At 61.6% G+C, this 20,694-nt stretch overlaps 1 protein-coding gene across 1 annotated transcript; it reads left to right on the top strand.

Moving 5' to 3' along the window:
• The first annotated feature begins 760 nt into the window (after window positions 1-760).
• On the top strand, window positions 761-18,969 carry GSE1 (Gse1 coiled-coil protein). Its single transcript, XM_068992345.1, has 14 exons — window positions 761-889; window positions 4,596-4,768; window positions 5,181-5,378; window positions 5,881-6,072; window positions 6,429-6,733; window positions 7,367-7,691; window positions 9,914-10,527; window positions 11,196-11,308; window positions 11,526-11,796; window positions 13,063-13,176; window positions 13,892-14,257; window positions 15,501-15,773; window positions 18,167-18,270; window positions 18,790-18,969. The coding sequence occupies exons 1-14, from the start codon at window positions 776-778 to the stop codon at window positions 18,922-18,924; spliced, it is 3,297 nt and encodes a 1,098-aa protein (XP_068848446.1). The 5' UTR covers window positions 761-775; the 3' UTR covers window positions 18,925-18,969.
• Window positions 18,970-20,694: the final 1,725 nt, after the last annotated feature.

Below are 20,694 nucleotides of genomic sequence, written 5' to 3' on the forward strand. Positions count from 1 at the left end.
AGACCCGCCTGGGGGCGGGGGCATCGGGGGCTGAGGACAGGGGCACTGGACACACTGCCGCCCCTTGAGGGAGCTGCTGCAGGTGGGCGCCTTCCTGTCAGGGCACCGAGCATCCCCCCGGCCCCCCGCGCCCTGTGCTCTCCTTGCCTACTGCCTCTGCAGCGCCCGGAGACCAAACTGACCTGCAGGCCTGGAAGCCTCCGGCCATGCCGGCTCCCCGTCCTCGCCACCCCTCTCGGGGAGAAGCCCAGGAGGGCAGGCTGAGGGCCGGGAGCGGATGGAAAGCAGCAGGTCACGGCGATGGTTGCACAACTCTGTGAACGTGCTGACCAACCTGTGGGCCGTAAACCCCACATTATGGTTCAGTTCTCAAGATAAAATGAACTCCCTCAGCCCCACCCCCGGCCAGGCCAGCAGCGGGCCCACTTCTCCCCTTCCCCCCATAGCATCCTGTAAGCCCCACACTTGCTCTCCTGGGGCTCAGTCCCTATCCATGTTGGGGGGACCTGCTTACTCCCCTGGCTCTTCCCCCCACCCAGGGTAGAGTTGGGGTAAGCAGCCCCGGGGAGGGGCGAGCATGCCCGCCTGGTTGGTTGGTCGTGTCCCCAGTTCCCGCCCAGACCCCAGGCTGGGCTGGGGCGTCTGCGGAGCCCGGCCACCTGCTCAGGCGCTGTGTCCTTCTCCCGCAGGGTCTTCACTGAGCAGCGAGTCGTCCCCTGTCTCCTCTCCGGCCACCAACCACAGCTCCCCGGCCAGCACGCCCAAGCGCGTGCCCATGGGCCCCATCATCGTCCCCCCGGGGGGACACAGCGTCCCCAGCACGCCCCCTGTGGTGACCATCGCCCCCACCAAGACTGTCAATGGCGTCTGGAGGAGTGAGAGCCGCCAGGTGAGTGGGGGCTGACGGGCTTATCTCATGTTGAGATCCGTTTCCTCCCCGAGGGAGCAGGGGCCGAACAGCAGCTGCCTGGAGGGTCTGTGTGTCTCGAGAGCACTCCCGGAGCTCGTGGTCTCAGAGCGGGACTCGGGGCAGGTTTGCTGTGGGGCTGGAGGCTCGCGTCCCGGCCGTGGCAGGGCCAGGCCCTCCCGAGGCCTCTCACCTCAGCGTGTGGACGGCCGTCCTGTCCCTGTGTCCTCACGGGCTCTTCCTTCTGTGCGTGCCTGTGCCCCGGTCTCCCCTTCTTCCAAGGACACCAGGGCCCGCCCTCGTGACCGCACGTCGCCTCAGTCACCCCTGAACACACCCCCCGTCTCCCGCACGTGGTTGCTTTGCGAGGTCCTGGGGTTGGGACTCCCACAAAGGAATCTGGGGGAACAGAATGGTGTTTGCGCATCGTGAGCGCTTCTCGTAAACTTGAGCTGTTGCTATTCCTGTCTGTCGTGCCCACGTTTTCACAGGTCGCCTTCATTGACACCTGTCTTAACTGTCGAGGCCTGCCTGCCCCAGGAGGCCTTCCCCACACTTGGCGGGGCCCCCTGGGTGTGCACCCAGGGCATGTGACTCCTCGGGGGACCCACCCCCGCACCCCCAGCCTGGAGGGCCTTCCTAATTAAGAACGTGGTCACTGCACCGAGCTCTGGATGTTTCTGCCGAGTCCCCAGAGGGCCAGCGCCACTTGGAAGCACTAATTAAACCCGGAGAAAGCAGGAGGCGGGTGGAGGGACAGTGGGTCTTCGGCTTGGCCCCCAGGTCTCTGCCCTGCTGGGTCGGGTGGGGTTAGGCGTCACTCGGGGTCTGTCCGTTCTCTGCCCTGGAGGTGGGGGGGCAGCCTCCGTCCACAGAGCAGGGAGGGGAGTCCCTGAATTCCTGGAAGGAGGTGAGGACCCAGCTGGGGGTAGCCCTACCTTGATCTGCGAGGTGCCGGACCCTCCTGTCTCATCCCTGCGCCGGGCAGGGCTCAGCAGGGCTGATCCCAGCCAGAGCGGGGTGCAGGTGCCCAGCCGTCCCCCAGCCCGGTTTGAGAGAGGACCAGGGTCTGAACCACAGTCCCTTGCCTCCAGGGCCCCACTGCCCCCGACAGTCAGCCCTGACCTCTGGGCCCAACCACCTGCCTCTCCCCTCACCCCTGGGGCCCGGCGGTTGCTCATCCTGCCCTGCACCCAGCTGCTGCCCTTCTAGGCCCAGAAGCCTCCTCAACGCCCCTGCTCCTGGCCATGGGCCCCTTCCCCCGAGCTCGGCCCTCCTCCAAGGGTCCTCACGGTCTCGGAAGCACCGAGTGACCCTGAGAAAGGGCCATGGGGGCCGCGCTCCAACTGCTTAGCGTGCGGAAGCCGGTGAGCAGGACACAGGCGCCCCAGGGAGGCAGGCTGGGGGCTGGGGGGTGGCGAGGGATGGCTGGCTGGCACAGAGGCTCAGCGGAGGGTGTGATCCTCCTGGGGGGGGCGGGGGACAGGAGGGGGAGTCGCTTCCTGGTGGGGAGGCTTGAGGGGCGCCCTGCGTGGGGGTTGCCGGCATTTCCCAGGTGGTGGGAGCAACGTGGGGACAGATGAGATGACAGATAGTCTGTTTTAGAGCTAACAGGGCATGTCTGCCCGTCTGCCTGGTGGAAGCCTCTCTAATCACCAGAGAATGGAGGGTCCCCCCTCCCCATGCTCCCTCTGTCTGCAGCTGCGCCCGCAGCCGCCGCTCAGCAGGGAGAGCCCACAGGTGCTCCCGGGGAGGCAGCTGGGGCTCCCGGGCACGGCCCCTGACCTTGTTCCCAGGTGCCCGTTGCGAACTTGATGGGGCTCGGGGCTCCAGGCAGGTGGGCGGGACCCCCTGCCCGCCGGCTGCCCCTCCCCCAGCCTTTCCCACCTGAGAAGGTGCCATCTGGCCCTGCTGTCTTCAAGCTGGGCTTTGTCCTGCCGCGGGCTGATGGGGGCCGCCCCACCCAGAGATGGTGCACGGGGCCCTCACTCGCGTCTGGTCCAGCAAACGGGGCCAGGAGTGGCCTTAGCTCCTCCCCAGGCCGTGCGCACAGGTCCCCTGCGAGGCCTCCGCCATCTGGGGCTGCCAGCCTGGAAGCAGTGCCTGGGTCCCCTCACTGCGGGGCCCAGCGTTTCCTGGGGGCCGCCCTGTACCTTGGGGCCTCAGGCTCTAGCCACTGCGTCCCCACCCAGGCAGCAACACCCCCGCCTCCACCGCCCCGTCCCCGGTCAGTCTAGCCCAGACCCCGGGCACAGGGTTCAAGGCCTCACCCCTCTTGTGCTGGCTGCGCCCCGCACCAGTGGCGGGGGTGTGAGGGGGTGCAGCTGTATGTGCAGGACCCGCGTCCTGTGCACGTCCAACAGGCGGGGGCCCCTGGGCGGGGTCAGTCATGGGGACCCATCCAGGGCCTTGGGGACTGGAGGGGAGTGCTGGCTTCCTGCCCTGACTTGCGTGAGGGGCTCGCCCTCGACCCCCCCAAGCCTGGTGAAGCCCGCCTGGGAAAGAGGGAGTCGGAGTCCACGCCCTGCGAGGGGCGGCCTGCCATGCGGGGTGGGAGCATGGCCGGCCTGGCCACGGCGCAGCCCGAGGCCCATCTCCTGCAGTGAACGCCGCTGCCGTCTTCTGGGGCCCAGGAGGTGCCACAGCTGCCTGCCCGGGTGTTTCGTAGACACGGTGGTGGGTGGGTGGCCCCCTCCTCTCTGCGGGGGCTGTGTGGTCCCTCCTGTGCCCCCCGCGTGGGGAGCGAGGTGACCGGAGGCTCTGCCGCCCCCATCTTCTAACTCCAGTGGGGGAGACGCCAGGCAGACAGCGGAGAGTGTCTCCCTGAGCCGCTGCGTCCTGCTCTTCTGTTGCTAACCGGGGTAGCTGGGCCAGGCTTGACGCCAGGTGAGCAGGGCACCGTGCGGCCTGGCGAGGGAGGGCCTGGCGCGTGGAGCTCTCGGGTCAGGGAGGCCAGGCAGCCGCGTCCTCCTTGGCCGCGTGGCGACGGGACCCTGGGCCAGTGGCTGTTAATGCTCCATGCCTGCCGCTTGCTCCCTTCCGGCCGTGTCAGCGACCAGAGTGACAGAGCCTCTCCATGGCCTGCCAACCTGGAGCCGGACATTCCTGCGGGTGGGCCTGCAGGATGTCCCTCTGTGTGGTCGGGGCTTGGTGGGGCTACTGCCTTTCCCTTCCTGCCTTGCATGAGCCCCTTCTGGTTTCCTGGGGTCTCCCCACCACTGAACCTTCCAGGCCCCAGGTCCCTCTCTTGAACAGGAGTCTTGGCAGGCGGGCCCACAGCCCCCACCAGTGAGCAGAGGTCCCCCGACAGGTCTGGCCCCACAGCTGCCTGCTCTGGCCAGAGCCAGGGCTGACCAGGGTCTGTCTGGGGGGAACAGGCTGGCCTGTTTGGCCCAAGGCAGCGCCAGCTGCTCAGCCATGTCTTCCGGGGGCACTGAGGCCTAGTGATCTGTGAGGCAGGCCGGCAGCTGCCACCTGGGCCCCTGGGACGCTGGCGTGATCAGGTGATCGGGTGGGCGGTGGGCAGGGACTCAGCGGCTGTCACCCCCACCGTGGCGTGGAGACTGTTGCAAGAATTTCTCCCTGAAGCTTGACCGCTCCTGTGTGTCCGGAGGAAGGCCTGGCCTGCTGCCGGTGGCCGAGCTACAAGCTGCCCCTCGGCCCTGACCCGCACTCTCTTCTCCAGCAGGATGCTAGCTCCCGGGGCGGCAGCAGTGGCCGCGAGCGCCTCATCGTGGAGCCCCCGCTGCCCCAGGAGAAGGCGGGGGGCCCGGCCATCCCCTCGCACCTGCTCAGCACCCCCTACCCCTTCGGCATCTCGCCCAGCTCGGTGGTGCAGGACTCCCGCTTCCCACCACTGAAGTAAGTGTCGGCTAGGGGTTGGTCACGGTGTGGGGTGGGACTCCCAAGGTTCTGGCTGCCGTGAGTCCATACCAGCTGAGCCCGAGAGCTGCCTGGTGGTGGCCGCGCCCTGGGCTGGCAGCCCTGCTGGCCGTTGCCACTTGTGCCCACGGCGGGCTCTCTGCCTGCCTGACCCTAAACCCCCAGCCTGGCTCCTAGGGCTGGAGGTGGGGGTGTGGTCTCTCCACGCTGCAGGTAACAGACCCGTGCCCTCTGGTGAGGGGCCAAGGCGGCCCGAGGAGCAGCAGCTGCCCACGTCTGGGCCCTGGGCCTCCGGCAGGGACTGCCATTTCGAGGAGGGAGGTGGTGGCGGGGGGCTGGGCGGTGGCCCAGGGGCCCGGAGCTCACCTCCACCACCCCCTCCCGCCCGCAGCCTGCAGCGGCCTGTGCACCACGTGGTACCCCCCAGCACGGTGACCGAGGACTACCTGAGGAGCTTCCGGCCCTACCACACGGCCGAGGACCTCCGCGTGTCCTCCCTGCCTCCGCTCGGCCTGGACCCGGCCACCGCCGCAGCCTACTATCACCCCAGCTACCTGGCCCCGCACCCCTTCCCGCACCCGGCCTTCAGGTGAGGCATCCGGACGTCCCCAGCCGCCTGCGGGCAGACCCTGGTCTGAGACCAGGTTCCCCGAGGGGGGGACTGTGGGGCGGGCCGCTCCCCCAGCCTCTGGATGAGCCGTCCAGAGCTTACCCCTAGAGGGAGACTCTCCTCGCGCCAGCTGGCCTCCCTGGCTCCTCCACTTCCACTCAGAATTCCCCAGGCACGCGTGACTGTTAGTACCCGGAGCAGACGGCGCTGTGCCTCCACTCTGTGTAGGAGCTTCCCAGGTCAGACGGTCAGACCTGGAGGGGCCCCACTGGGCCTGGCCCAGCTGAGCTGAGGGGTGGCCGGCGGGGCCTTGTGGCCTCTGGGAGTGCAGGGCTTGGGGGCTGGCTGTGGAAGGGGGCTCTCCGGGACCTTTGTGGAGGCCCTGTCCGCCGCTCCCGCATTAGTACCTGTGCCTGGCGGGGAGCTGGGTCCTGCCTTCCTCTCCACCGTAGCCGCTCACCGGCCCCCTCTGCCCCCACAGGATGGACGACTCCTACTGCCTGTCAGCCCTGCGGTCCCCCTTCTACCCCATCCCTGCCCCTGGCTCCCTGCCCCCGCTGCACCCATCGGCCATGCACCTCCACCTCTCGGGTGTCCGCTACCCGCCCGAGCTCTCCCACTCGTCCCTGGCGGCGCTGCACTCAGAGCGGATGTCCAGCCTGAGCGCCGAGAGGTAAGCCAGCCCCGTTCGAGAGCCCGGCTGGGCCAGCTGTGCTTGGACAGGCTACCCCTGCCCTCGGCCTGCTTGTCTGCAGAAGGGGCGCTGCCGGGAGCTCCCAGCTGCTGTCTGGAGGTCACGTCCTCACAATCGCTGGCTGCGGCTGGGAGCCTTCCAGGCTCCTGGAGAGTCTGTCCACGACTTTCGGTCTCCAGTGGACGCTGAGTTTTTTCTTGGCGCGTTAGCCAAAGCAGAACCTGGCCCGCGGCCCGTTCCCGTTGGGAGGGGGAGAACCCCGGGCTCACGTGTGAGCGCCTCGCTTCTGGGGGTTCTCCCCGCCACGGAGGTCACATCCCTGTCCTTACTTCCAGGCTGCAGGTGGACGAGGAGCTGAGGCGGGAGAGGGAGCGCGAGCGCGAGCGGGAGGCCGACCGTGAGCGCGAGAAGGAGCGGGAGCGTGAACGCGAGAAGGAGCGCGAGCGCGAAAAGGAGCTGGAGCGCGAGAAGGAGCGTGAACTGGAGCGCCAGCGGGAACAGCGCGCCCGCGAGAAGGAGCTGCTGGCCGCCAAGGCACTGGAGCCGGCCTTCCTGCCCGTGGCCGAGCTGCACGCGCTGCGGAGCCACGCCGCCGAGGAGCGGGCCAAGCCCTCGGAGCAGCTCACCCCAACCCGCGCAGGTACCCGGGGAGGGTCGGGCCCCCGGGGCGGCCGCACGCTGTGTGATCAAGCCTGGCGGCTTCGGTCTGGGGACGGGGGCGAGGGGGCGAGGGGGCGAGGGGGCGAGGGGGCGAGGGGCGGCCCCGGGCTGGGAGCCGAGGACAGGGATGTCCGCTGGCAGGATTCAGACTTGGTGTGAAGGCCGGTGGATAACTGAGATTGTGCACTGTACTGAGACTGTGCGCCATAGTACAACCAAATTCTTAGAGATGATAGTTTGGAGTATTTTTTAAGCTTAGTTGTTAGCGTACTTTATTTTACTAAAACAGTGAATTTGCACAGCAGCCTATCTAACCTTCATTCTTAGCGTACCTTATCTCACTATACTGCGTACAACCTTAGTTCGCATGGTTGTCTAACCACTGTCTGGGGATCCCCCCCAGAGCTCAAGTCCGCTCTGCTGCGAGTGTGAGCCCGCCCAAGGTGACCCTCAGACAGGCGGGACCCCCAGGGAGCAGCCATCCCGCCATCCCGCCGTTCCTGGCCCGGCCCCACAGAAAGGGGGCGGGCTTCTCCAAGGAGGCGGGGCGGGAGGGGCGGGGCTGCACCAGGACCCCGCCCCGCCCCGCCCTGACGGCCTCCCCCTCCCACAGAGAAGCTGAAGGACGCGGGCCTGCAGGTGCCCAAGCCCGTGCAGCACCCCCTGCACCCGGCAGCCGCCCCGCCCCACACGGCTCCCGGCCTCCTCGCCGGCCACGGGCTCTTCTCGCTGCCGGGCAGCAGCGCGGCCACAGCCCTGCTCCTGCAGCGCACCAATGAGGAGGAGAAGTGGCTGGCGCGGCAGCGTCGCCTGCGGCAGGAGAAGGAGGACCGCCAGTCGCAGGTGTCTGAGTTCCGGCAGCAGGTGCTGGAGCAGCAGCTGGACCTGGGCCGGCCGCCGGCGCCCGCGGACCCGGAGCACCGGCCGGAGAGCGCCAGGTGGGGCCCGGGGCGGGGAGCTGGGGGAGCCTGCGTTTAGCGAGTGCCTCTGGTCTGGCTGCCTGTGGAGTGCTGTCACTTGGGTTCTGTGTCACCTTCTAAGACCCCCGTCAGAGCCGGGAGGAGGGAGACCGGGGAGGAGGAAGGTGCTCGCTTCAGGGGCTTCATCTGCCAGGAACTGTCCACAGCCGGCCCGGCCCCTCCGGGCAGGCTTGGTGCCTGAGGGGGGCGACCGAGAAGCTTCCATGGATACTTAATCTCTGTGCTAGCATCTCTCTCTGTCCAAACTGGAATGAGAAGGGGACTCCCTTTGATTTTTAACCATACAAAAAGTTAATTTTATTGCTTTTATAATTAAAAAAAAAATAACCCATTTTTTCCTGCCCTATTGTAAAAAAAAATTTTTCCGAGAGGCTTTTAAGCCTGTTTTTGGGACCCTGGCTGCTGACACTCACTTTGTGAGCTGGGCCCCTACTCGGAGCTGACCCTGGGCCTCGCTGCCCCCACCTGCTTATCTGGCTGTCACCCCGTGTACCCCCTGCCCCACCCCACCATCCCTCCAGGGCTCCTTCTGTAGACCCAGGTGGAGACCCTCAGCCAGAGTTGGTGGCAGGAGCAGGTCTAGGCCTGGGGGACACTGGGCCCTGCCCCCGTCTCCTCTGCTGTGCACGGAGTTCAGGCGGGAGGGCTTCTGAGCCTCTTCCCAGCCCTCGGCGTCCATGGTGCCGCCTTCTCAGGATGAGAAACACTCAAGGTGTCTGGGACAGAGGTGTGAGTGTCCACTTGGCTCCCTCCCTCTTTGCTCCAGCTCCTGTTGGCCAGTGGGTTTCTGTATCCTGGGCGCGGCTGACCCATCCAAGCCCCTGCCTCGGCATCCACTGATCAGGGCACCCGGGGAGGATTCACCTGGCTAGCTGGGTGTGGCCAGGAGTGAACCACGCTGGGGCCCCTGGCTGGGTCTCCTTCCTGCTCGGTCAGTCTGGCCACAGTGAGCCAGGCTGGACCGTCTGCTGCACACGGTCCCTCTGCTACTCTGGGCCCACTCGGAGCCACACAAGGGCTGTCTCCTCTACTTCTGAGCTGCCCCTGGCTCCCGTGAGCCCCTAGGGGACCGGGTGAGCCAGTGGTACACGTCCACCAGCTCCTGATGAGTTCAGGACACGCTGCCTCCCTCGGCCTGGGGCACCAGGATCCCAATGCAGCTGTCAGGGCCTGTGGGCTGCTGCCCCAGCAGGCGTGGCCTCTGCCCCCTGGCCAGGTGGTCCCCAAGGCACCGTGACATTCTTTTGAGGCCCTGTGATCAGAGCTAGAAAACCAGTCTGTGTTTGGCTCCAGTGCAGGAAGTTATTTATTCTGGTACGAAGTTTTATGCCTTTGCCGTTTACTTGGGGATTCACAGCTTTTTGATGTGGCTGGTCCCCTTTGGTATCTGCCCAGCAGCAGTGCAGCAGCCTCGGGGGCTGTGGTGAGCCAGCCCCCTCCTCAGGCAGGAGGAGCCCTGGGCACGTGCCTCGTGTGCCTGCCGTGGGCTGTGTCCTTTTCCCTCCAGTTCCCTTAGATCTTGCCCTCGATCACCTTGGCAGCATGGGGCTTCCCTTAAAAAGTAGTAGGTAAACTTTGGAAAAAACAGCAGCCAAATAGTCTTTTGAAGGTTGAATTTGAATTTTGTTTTAAATGCACCAGGGAGAGAGGCACTTGGTTCGGCCTTGAGGCAGAGCTGCTGGTCTGAGGCCAGTGGGAGGGTCATGCGCTCTGCTGGTGACCTGGCTCTCAGGACAGGCCCCGGTCTGGTTGTCAGAGACCCTCTGGGTGTAGCTGCTGCTCCCCAGGCACGTGGGGTCGCTTCAGTCCTGATGGGAACCACCAGGGGGGAGCAGCTAGCCATGAGGGTCTCCTCGGAGGGTCTCCCCCAGTCCACTTGGCCAGGCAGACCCCTCAGGCTGATCTCTTGCCGCTGTCTGTGAGCACGGTGTGGGGAGAGGAGGCCAGCCCATCCCCACCGTCTCCCACGGGTGGCATGCCTTGGGCCTTGGGTCCTCTCGGAAGCTGGTCTGCGCTGGCTAGCAGAGGACGTGGGTCTCTCCACTGCAGAGCGGAAGGCACGTCCTTCCTCCAGCCCTGGGGAAGGGGCCTACAGGAGGCCTTCTCACCCCCTCCAGTGCTGGCTGGGGCTCCCAGCCCGGGCCCTTGGCTGACGGCTGCTCCTGCCCCCACCCCCCTAGGCCGGGACTGAACCGCCACGAGCCGGGCAGCCGCGAGCCCCCACAGCACTTTGGCGGGCCCCCGCCCCTCATCTCGCCCAAGCCCCAGCACCACTCGATGCCCACGGCCCTCTGGAACCCCGTGTCCCTGATGGACAGCTCGCTGGAGCCACGGCGTGCCCCCGAGAGCCACCCCCAACATGGCCACCCCACCCCGTTTGAGCCCAGCCGCCCGGCCGCCGTCCCGCTGGTGAAGGTGGAGAGAGTCTACTGCCCGGAGAAGGCGGAGGAGGGGCCCCGCAAGCGCGAGGCCGTCCCCCTGGACAAGTACCCGCCGCCGCCCCGGGAGCCAGGGGCCCTAGAACCGCAGGCCTTCCCCCCGGGGCCCGGGCCCTTCCTGGCGGAGCTTGAGCCAGCCACCCCAACTGTCTTGGGCCAGCCCCGGGCCTCGCTCGCTCCGCCAGCCACCTTCGGGGAGCCCCCTGGACCCCTGAAGCCGGGCTCACCCTACCGGCCCCCGCCGCCTCGGGGCCCCGACCCGGCCTACGTCTACGATGAGTTCCTGCAGCAGCGCCGGAGGCTGGTCAGCAAGCTGGACCTGGAGGAGCGCCGGCGGCGGGAGGCCCAGGAAAAAGGTCTGGTCTCCCCTCCTCGCTCCTGCGCTTTCCCCCAGACTGCTGGCCCAGGACTCGGCCAGCAGCGCCCTGGGGTTCCCCGGAAAGCCACAGAGAACAGGAGAGCAGGCCCGGGTCAAGCGTGGCGCCTTCCACCCACACAGCCCCTCAACAGCCAGGTGGGACCAGGGGTCCCAGCCTAGCTCCTGCCGGGTGCCAAGCCCAGCCTCACAGCCAGAAGCGGGGCCCCAGGTCACGTGAGGAGCACGTGTTTGGTCCTGGAAGGGCCACCCTTCCACTCACCTGTGAGGTGGCGGGTCTGGCCCTGGGCCCTCGGGCTCTGCTGTTGTGCACGGAACTCTGCGCGCAGACTCTGCGCCTTTGCGAGGACAGGGCCCCTGAGTGCCCTGGCCCTCCTGAGCAGGAGGGGAGCAGATGTGCAGACAGACCTGGGCTACCCTGGCCCCGGGCCGGAGTGAAGGACAGTCCCCTGCCAGGGGGCTGTGTCAGCTCTGGTGCGCACCTCGTGCCCCCACCGCCAGCCCTGAGGAGGCCTGGGGCCAGGGGGTGGTCAGGGGCAGCAGGGCCTGGCCTGTGGGGGGGCTCTCAGGTCCGAGGGGTGCCCCGTGTGCATCCCCTGGAAAGGTGAGCCCCCTTGCCTGGCTGAAGAGCTCCGTTCCTGCCTCCAGGATACTACTACGACCTGGACGACTCCTACGACGAGAGCGATGAAGAGGAGGTCAGGGCCCACCTCCGCTGCGTGGCCGAGCAGCCGCCCCTCAAACTGGACACATCCTCCGAGGTATCTGGGGTCTCACCGCTGTTGGGCCCTGGGCTGGGCTGTGGGCACCCCTCTCGGCTTCCCCGCGCCGGCTGAGATGCCTTCCGGGTGCCCTCCTCCCCCTCCCCGGGCCAGCCCGGAGCGTCCTCAGCGCAGCCTTCGAGGCCCAGGAGGCCCCGGGGTCAGCGGGAGCCTCTGCCCGTGGTTTCAACCTCATTTGTTTTCTTTCCCAATCTAGAAGCTAGAGTTTTTGCAACTTTTTGGCTTGACCACCCAACAGCAGAAGGAGGACTTGCTGACCCAGAAGCGGAGGAAACGCCGGCGGATGCTGAGAGAGCGCAGCCCGTCGCCCCCGACGGCGCGGAGCAAACGGCGGACGCCTTCGCCCAGACTGGCGCTGTCCACCCGCTACAGCCCCGACGACATGAACAGCAGCCCCAACTTCGAGGAGAAGAAAAAGTTCCTGACCATCTTCAACCTGACCCATATCAGCGCCGAGAAGAGGAAAGGTGAGGCGGGGCCGGGCTGGGCCTCAGGACAGGCTCGCCAGGGCGGCCGGGGGTCTCTGAGGAAGCAGGCGGGGCCGTGGGCTCTCGGGATTGAAGTCGGCCCTCGGCTCTCACGGACTCGTCCCCTGTCTCTTCGCCACCACGCCTCTCTCTGTGGGAAACTCACACGGCCCCTCCCTCCAGAGCATGCTTTCTCCTGTGTTGTCCTGGGACACTGAAGGGGGCTGGTGTCCTGTGTAGTCAGCCGTGGACTCCCACCTGCTCTTGTCCCCGGCTGGGTCTCGCAGTGCCTGCGGTCGCTGGGTCTCCGCTGTGCGGGCGGTGGCCGCCGTTGCTCCTGATGGCAGGAGGTGTGGGTGGTCCGAGGCCACGGGGCGGGGCCGGGCCGACACCCACCCCACATGGACGGCTCACCCTTCGGCCCGGTCTGGCCACGAGGGGTGACTGGGCTGGAATCTGAACTCGCCTTCTGGGGCACCCCTTCCCTGGTCTGCGCCTCATGCTTGCTCAGCGCCGTGGGAAAACTCGACCTTTCTGGGCCTCACGCCCACACTGTCCCCGCTTGCTGAGGCCTGGTCACCTCTTTCTGGAAGGAAGTTGAGGAAAGCAAGAGTGCTTGTCGGTCATTTTAGTTGCTTCCACTCATTTCGTTCGTTTTGGGCCGCACCGGTGGGCCTGGATTCCTGCTCTCCCTTAAAGAGGCAGTGATGGGACCAGGACACATCCCTGAGAACGTGAAGGGTTTTGTTTGAGAAGCGCGTCTCTCGGCCTGACTCAAATCCTAAGGAGGTTGGGCGAGGAGCCCCTGAACTGCGGGGTCACACGGGGTGTGTGTGTGTGTGTCCCTCTTCCCTGGTGGCAGCTGACACAGGAGCCTCGCTTGCAGCGGGAGCAGCGGGGAGCTGACTGCCCCGGGAGAGAGCCTGCCTGCCCCGAGGCGCGGTGTGGCTTTTTGGGGTTGCTTCCTATGTTGAGGCCAACTTTTTAAAATGAGAATTCTCCCACAGAGGCCCGCAGGTACCTGTGACTCGCCACATGCACGCACCGTTGTTCTTGGAACACCTGAAACGTCAGGGGGTGGCAGCCTAGGAGTCCGGGCTCTAAAGTGAACGTTCTTCCTCTAAAGCCAGCCTGTGCCCGCGGCTTCGTGTCTCGTTCCGAAGGACTCGCGCCTGCCGGCTGCAGCCTGAGCTACACTCCTGCTCCTCTGCCCGCTCAGGAGTGGTGCGATCCCCCCCCAGTAATCTCGGGCTGCTTTTCTCACAGACAAAGAGAGGCTTGTTGAGCTGCTCCAGGCCATGAAGCAGAAGGCGCTGTCCGCCGCAGTGGCAGACCCGCTCAGGAGCTCTCCGAGGGACAGTCCTGCCGTGTCCCTGAGCGGTAAGGCCAGCCCCATCCGCCACCCCCGGGACTGTCCCGGGGGTGCCCAGGGCCGCAGGCCACCGACCACCCCAGGTCGTCTTCCTCCCGGACACGGCGGGCTTCTTTCTCCCTCTCCTTTCTCTCTCTCAAGCTTCCTGCGCGTGAGACGATCTCAGCGGAACACGGTGCCAGCAGTCACGCTTTCAGGGGTGTGGGGTCCTGGCTCCTCCGGCGGACTTGGCCTGGTGGCAGGTGTGGCCGCCATCCGTTCGTCCTGCCGTGGCCCAGGTTTCAGTTTCAGCACTTGCCGCCTGGGCTGTGTGCTCCTGGCGTGTGTCTCAGAGGCCCTGTGATACCTGCTTTCTCTCTCTCTCTCCCTCTCACGGCTCTGACTCTGCTGTCCTGCTGACAAAGCAGGAAATGGTGGTGGTCTGGCCCTGTCCTTGGCCCCTGATTCAGTCTTTCTCTCTGGATCTGGCTGTGTAACTTCCTGCCTCTCGGATGACCAGAAGCAACTTGCTCCTTCCTTCACATTCTTCTTCCCAGACACCTTCCTGGGGCACCTTTCAAGGATGGCCTCGCAGCTTAAACACACCCCGTCTCAGACCAAACACTGCACGCTGACCTTTAATTAAATGGTTCCAGAGTCTGGGTCCTCCGTCCTAGGTTAGAGATCAGGGTCGGCCTGTTCACGTGTGGTTCTGACAGTGTCCCTCGCTTTTTGTCTCTTAAGAACCCACCACGCAGCAAGCCTGCCTGGACACGGAGAAGCCTGTGGGCATTGCCGCCTCCTTGTCCGACATCCCAAAGGCCACAGAACCTGGGAGGCTAGGACAGCTCCGGCCCCCGGAGCGCGTCCAGGAGCCAGCCCCCGCCGGCGCTGAGAAGGCCAGGCCGAGTGAGGCCCCCGGGGGCAAGAAGAACCTGAGCATGCTCCACCACGTCCGGGGCCCCGCACCCAAGGACATCCCCGTGCCGCTGTCGCACAGCATCAACGGAAAGAGCAAGCCGTGGGAGCCCTTTGTGGCGGAAGAGTTCGCGCACCAGTTCCATGAGTCCGTCCTGCAGTCTACCCAGAAGGCCCTGCAGAAGCACAAAGGTGAGGAGGCCGCTAGGACTGGGGCGCACGGCACCTGGTGTTAGAGGCAGGCTCTGCCTCCCAGCAGAAGTCATTTGACTTTTTTGTAAAGCCCTTCCTTTCAGTAATGACAGGGGAGGAGCCTTTTTAGCAAAAATAGGATCCATGCCTTTCATGGTGCAAGGATCTCCTAGCCTGCCCACAGACTCACCTGGGAACACCACTGTCCCTTGATCACCAGACCCAGCGGCACTTGGTGGGACATTCTGGTTGCTCTGGTCCGTGCCTGAGCCCCCGGAGTCGAGATGCGCCTTGGACCTCTCTGTGTGGGAGTCACTACACTCAGAGTACAGGGGTCAGTACGTTTCATTCCCACTGAATCAAAGGCTGAAACTGACTAGAAAAGAATGCCCAGGGAGCAACAGCCGAGAGAAAATTATATGATTATTTTCACATTATTTTGCCAAAACGATTTTAAAAATTTTCCTCCTACGACCTGTGAAAAACTGAATAGACAGAGAAGCATTTTTAGATAAACAGGTCTGACGGTGTCAGTATCCTTCAGGTAAAATAATGCTGTCAGCAGGGATGAAATGAAAAGCGAAGGGTAGTGGTTTTTGATGTGGATTTTAAAAAAAGCAAAACAAAACTCTCCTCTGTTGGATGTTTGTTGTGAGTTCAGACTTTTCAAGAGGGGAGATGTTTTGGCTAGATTAAACCCCTGTGCTCCCTCTAAGACACACCCACAGAGGTTTTTCGGCAGCTTAAGGACTTAACTTTTCCTGCCTGATCTCAGCCCTTCCCTGACTTTACACTTGACTGTTTCCTCAGGACTTTAGCACCGTCCAGCCCCTGCCAGTTTGGGCCTCATGGGTCCACTGACTGCCCAAGGCTGCTGTCCACACAGGGAGGCAGAGCAGACCCGGTCTAGACAGGCCCAGCCTGTTCAGACTCTTGGCAGCACGGGGTGTGCTCGGGGACCGGAGTGCCTGTGTGTCCTGGGAGAGGTGCAGACGCTTTACAGACCAGGGCGGCGCGGCTCATAGCCTAACCCCGCCGAGCACATTGGCACACCGCGGTGACCTGGACCCAGTTCCGCTGCCATTGCGGCAGCGCGCTCCAGCCTTTCTGACGGAGCCGTCTCTGGTCTCCGAAGGGCATAGGCCTCGCTCCGCTCCGTTGTGTCTGCCGGGACCTGTTGACGCGTCGCCTGCCCCCAGGGCGTGTCCTGGGGGGCCCTGTGACAGCCATCTCCCCTCCTCAGGAAGCGCAGCCATGCTGTCGGCGGAGCAGAACCATAAGGTTGACGCGTCCGTCCACTACAACCTCCCCGAGTTGCAGTCCTCCAGCCGCCTGCCTGCGCCCCAGCACAACGGGCAGCAGGAACCCCCCGCCAGCAGGAAGGGCCCCCTGGTGCAGGAGATGGACCCGGACTCGGAGGAGGAGGAGGACGGAGAGGACGACGACGAGGACCCCCCCCGGCGCAAGTGGCAGGGGATTGAGGCCATTCTGGAAGCTTACCAGGAACACGTGGAAGGTACGGAGGGCCGGGGAGGCAGGCCAGGGTCCCGGGAAGAGTGTGCCAGGAGGCTCAGCGGGCTCATGATGCATGCCGGTTTCCATCGCCAGACTGGGGACTGTTTGAGTCACAAGGCCCAGAGCTCCTGGGCCACAAGCAGACAGGAGCCTCAGAACCGCTCCTCGGGCTTCTGGGGTGCCTGCGCTAGCTTGCAACAGCCATTCCTCACGGACAGACATCCTCCCTGGAGGAACCTAGGCGCCAAGCGCCTGCCCCACCCGGCGTGACCGTGGACCTGGGCCTGCTCGCCCACCGAGTCCTATTGCACTTCTGAGCGTTCTGTCCGTCCCCGCCCTGTGGCTACGCACACAGGTCCGAGAAAAGGCAGTGTTTCACTCAGCCGAGCCCGCGTCTCCCTCTCTGGCATGCCTCGCGGGCTCTGTGTCTCAGGACGTGCCCACAGGCTCCGCGCCTCCTGGTGCAGCACTCAGCCCAGGAGGCCAGCCCTCGTCGGCCTCCAGAACGTCAGAACCCTGGCCGTTGCCACCTCCAGATTCTACTCATTGCTGTACTGTAGAGAAGTTTTTATCATGAATATCACGATCATTTCAGATATTTTGAAATAAGCATCGTAAAACCAGCTAAGTATTCAACACAGTTAAAAAGGATGCCCTCGTAGCCACAACAGGAGTATCTGTTTTTTTTATTGAAGTATGTATATATAGTTGATTTGTTAGTTCCAGCAAAATCAGTCTGTCGCACATATATCCACTCTTTTACATTCTTTTCCCGTATAGGCCATTAGAATTTTGAGCAGAGTTCTCTGTGTTAATACCAATCTCCCAATTTATCCCCCACCCCCATAATCAGAAGACTGTTTTCTGCATCTCTGACTTTGTGTTGTAAATAAGTTCGTTTGTACCATTTTTTTAGATTCCACATATATGTGGAATCATACATTTGTGATACATGTTTTCCTCCAACTTGCTTCACTCGTATGACCATCTGTGGGTCTGTCCGTGTTGCTGTGAGCGGCATTTCGTTTTCCTGTGGCCGAGTAGTAGTCCACTGCGCATACACACCACGCCTTCTTTATCCGTTCCTCTGTCGGTGGACAGTTAGGTTGCTTCCATGTTTTGGCTGTTTAGCAGTGCTGCTGTGAACATAAGATTGCATGTATCTGTTCAAATTATTGTTTTCTCCAGATATATAGCCCCAGGATTGGGACTGCTGAATCATATGGTAGGTCCCTTGTTAGTTTTTAAAGGAACCGCCATAGTCCTCTTCATAGTGGCTGCACCAATTTATATTCCCACCGACAAGAGTAGGAGGGTTCCTTTTCTCCATACCCTCTCCAGCATTTACTGTAGATTTTTTGATGATGGTCGTTCTGAATGGGGTGAGGTGGTGGTTTGATTTGCATCTCTGATAATTAGTGATGTTGAGCATCTCTTCAGCCATTCGTATGTCTTCTTTGGAAAAAGATCTATCTAGATGTTCACCCAGATGGTGAAGTGGTGGTCCAGTGGCTAAGAATCCACTTTCCAGTGAGGAAAGTGTGGGTTCAGTCCCTAGTCAGGGAACCCAAGATTAAGAAAAATAAGGGGGGGATCTGCACCCATTTTTTGATTAGGTTGGTTTTTAAAAATATTGAGCTACATGAGCTGTTTGTATATCTTGGAGATTAAATTCCTTACTGGTTGCATCTTTTATAAATACTTTCTCCTATACTATGGGTTATCTTCTTGTTTTATGGTTTCCTTTGCCATGCAAAAGCCTTTAATTCGGTCCCACCATTTGTTTTTGTTTTCATTATTTTAGGAGGTGGATCAAAAGAGCTTGTTGCAATCTATGTCAAAGATTCTTCTGCCTCTGTTTTTCTCTAAGGGCTTTTTATAATAACCAGCCTTACATTTAGGTCTTTAGTCCATTTTGAATGTGCCTTTGTGTATGGCGTTAGTGCTCTGTTTCATTCTTTTATATACAGTTGTCTAGTTTCCTCAGCACCACTTATTGAAGAGACTGTTAAAACAGATTTATTCCTGAAGATGTGAAGCTCAGTATCTTTCGGAAAGGCAGAGGTTTTACTTGTTAAAACGATAAATTTCTAACAGCTTAAAAGTTTTTGTGTCTAAGCCTTTTATCTTTCTTGAAAAATGCATCTTAAGGCTGTAAGTTGGTGCTGTTTCCTAAGCTGCGTCCCTTAAATTGCCTTTCAATGCTGTGTCCTCGGTCTTTATTCCCCTGGGTTGGGTTACTTTAGTAACATCTAGTCACCAGCACGATCTATAGGGCAGGGAGCCATGTGGTCCAAATGAGAGAGCTTTGACCAGCTGCTCTGGAGAGAAGAGGCCACACGCCAGGCCTGGGGCCCTGCGTACAGAAGATGTCACCCTGGCTTGTCTTTTCAGAGCAAGATCTGGAGCGGCAGGTGCTGCAGGCGCAGTGCAGGCGGCTGGAGGCACAGCATTACAGTCTCAGCCTCACGGCCGAGCAGCTCTCCCACAGCATGGCGGTGAGTCTCAGGGATCAGACTGGCTCCGGGGGGGCTTTCTTGACCCCACAGTGGTTATTCTCATTCAGCCTTTCGAGTCTGGGTTCAGAGGCACCCATACAGACAAGTTTTGAAGGGAAGTTGTGCTCTTGAGAGGGGTTAAATTCAGCAGTCACCTGAGGAGGGGGTGTCGTCTGTTCGCAGAACATGGGTCTGGAAGGGTCGGGGGCGGGTGTACTGCCCGTGTCAGTCTTCCCCCGTGCTGCGCTCAGGAGGATGGAGGGAGGGGGCCAAGCTCTTGGGACAGGACGGACCCCGCACACACAGCCGTGACAGCGAGAGCCCCGCCAGCTTCTGCTGTCGTGTGTTTGGGGCTTGGACACCTTGGCCACTCCCGACGCAGCAGAAGCTTGGCAGTGCCAGGGGCGAAGCTGCGAGAGCGGCAGATGCTGCCACTGGGAGACGCCGGGGGCAGCTAGAGCGCATCCCACAGCCTTCCTAACTGTGTGAACTGCGGGTCTGACACCAGTCTCCCTCCAGGAGCTGAGGAGCCAGAAGCAGAAGATCGTTTCAGAACGGGAGCGGCTCCAGGCGGAACTGGACCACTTACGGAAGTGCCTTGCGTTGCCTGCAATGCATTGGCCTAGAGGCTACTTCAAGGGTTTCCCGAGGTGACGGTTTCCCTTGCACTAGGCTGAACCTATAGTATAGAAATATTATCTATTTTATTACCTTGAATATTTAATATTTTTCACTGGGAGGTTTGACGCTTAAAAAAAAAAAAAAAGAGAGAGAATGTGCCATGCATGAAGCAAAGGATTCCAGGCTCCAGAAAAAAAGAACGAACTCGCCTCGACTTCAGTGCAGTTGGATCACCTTTGTAACTCAGCAAGCAACCCGTGTAAGACGCCCATAGTTTCTTCCTTTTTAAAGGCGGTTTTTCCCTTTCCCACGTCGTCATGCTTTAGTCTCAAGATGAAGGCTCCATTACCAACACTAAGCTGTGCCCATCTCTTGGCCCCTGGGTGCGTGAGGTGGAGCGGGCCTCCGGTGTGCGTGTCGTGTGCTGCCAGGCCCTGTGGCCTCAGGAACCCGGGCTGCTCTGGCCGTGGGGTGGCCGGTCTCGCTCCTCCCCAGGATGGAGAACCACTCCAGCAGAAGGAAGGTGGGGTGCATTCTAAGTAAAGGGCTTATTTGTTTCAGTTATTTTTCTGCAAAGTTTCCCTGAAAGCAACAGGTCCTAGGAGCACACAAAGCAACAGTACTGAAGCCTCACCCAAAGGCTTTTCCCCAGAAAAGCTCTTACCTAAAGATAAAGTGAATCGACAGACTGAAGGTACCTTTTTATTCCTTCGTGGGGGAAAATGTCCAGAGCTCTATGTACATTTATCCACACCCACCCTATTGTTACTGCGGGGGGGGGGGGGCAGGGGGGGCGGGGGTGTTTTCATACAAATGTCAATTTTGAGAGAAAAGTCAAAGGTGCTTCAGCCTTGTACTGTGTATATATATTAAAAAACAAAGTTTTGTATGTTTTTATTACTTTAATTATTGTTATAAAAAGCCTGCCATTTTTAATATGTGGTTTGGGGGGATTTTTTGTTGTTTGTTTTCTTGTTTGGGGGTTTTGTTTTTGTTTTGTTTTTCTGGGCAAAAAAAAAAACCAACCCTTGCTTTTAGTGTTTGTACTGCTGCTGGTCAGGACATTATTGAAGTGTTTTTAAAAATTAAAGAAGAAGAAAAGTAAAAAGAGCTTACCACTGGCGCCTACGCGAGCACTTCATTCTTGAGTTGCACCGGAGTGAGGTCGAAAGCCATGGTTCCTCCTTCCCTCTCCCCCGGGCCCTCCCCGGCTCCCCAGGCCAGCGAGGCGCTGCTGGTCTCCAGCAGGAACCAGGCAGGCGCTGCACGCGCACCTTCACACGCACACTCCGTGAGGAGAACCTTTGAGGTGGGAGCAGTTTCTGTGACAGGGTGCCAAGGTGTCTCACAGCGGTGTGAGCAGGAGCAAAGCAGAAACTCAGTAGGGGCTTGGTTCAGATGCAGAGCTTTGTAACAGCCTAAAGGCACGGTGAGCTACGTGCGACAGAACCTCTCCTCGTGGGCTCACTGTGATGAGCACAGGAGCCGCTGGAAACAGGGATAATCGTATCAGCACAAAGTGCGGGGCCGGGGGAGCCCGCCTTCCTTGCCCTGGTTGCTGGTTCAGGCTGGGTTGCATCTAGATCAAAAAGGCAGCTCTTGCCCCAGTGGGCCTAAACCAGAGGCCAAAGCAGCCAGTGGTTGGTGTGCCTGGGGGAGGGGAGAAGACCCACACATCAGGCCGCGCGCCCCTCTGCCCCGGCCTGGGGACGGGCTGGCTGACCTTCAGGAAGGCCAGGCGCTATGACCAGTGGCCACGCCCTCAGCCTAGACCTTAACTGTGCGGAACAGCTTGCTGGCAGA

Source organism: Capricornis sumatraensis, chromosome 20, assembly GCF_032405125.1.
Source record: "Capricornis sumatraensis isolate serow.1 chromosome 20, serow.2, whole genome shotgun sequence".
Taxonomy (NCBI): domain Eukaryota; kingdom Metazoa; phylum Chordata; class Mammalia; order Artiodactyla; family Bovidae; genus Capricornis; species Capricornis sumatraensis.

Coding starts and splice junctions, on each gene's coding strand:
- GSE1 (XM_068992345.1), top strand. CDS start 776: ATGGGCCCCATCATCGTCCCCCCGGGGGGACACAGCGTCCCCAGCACG. Junction 10,528..11,195: donor GCGGGAGGCCCAGGAAAAAG/GTCTGGTCTCCC, acceptor TCCTGCCTCCAG/GATACTACTACGACCTGGAC. Junction 14,258..15,500: donor GGCCCTGCAGAAGCACAAAG/GTGAGGAGGCCG, acceptor TCCCCTCCTCAG/GAAGCGCAGCCATGCTGTCG.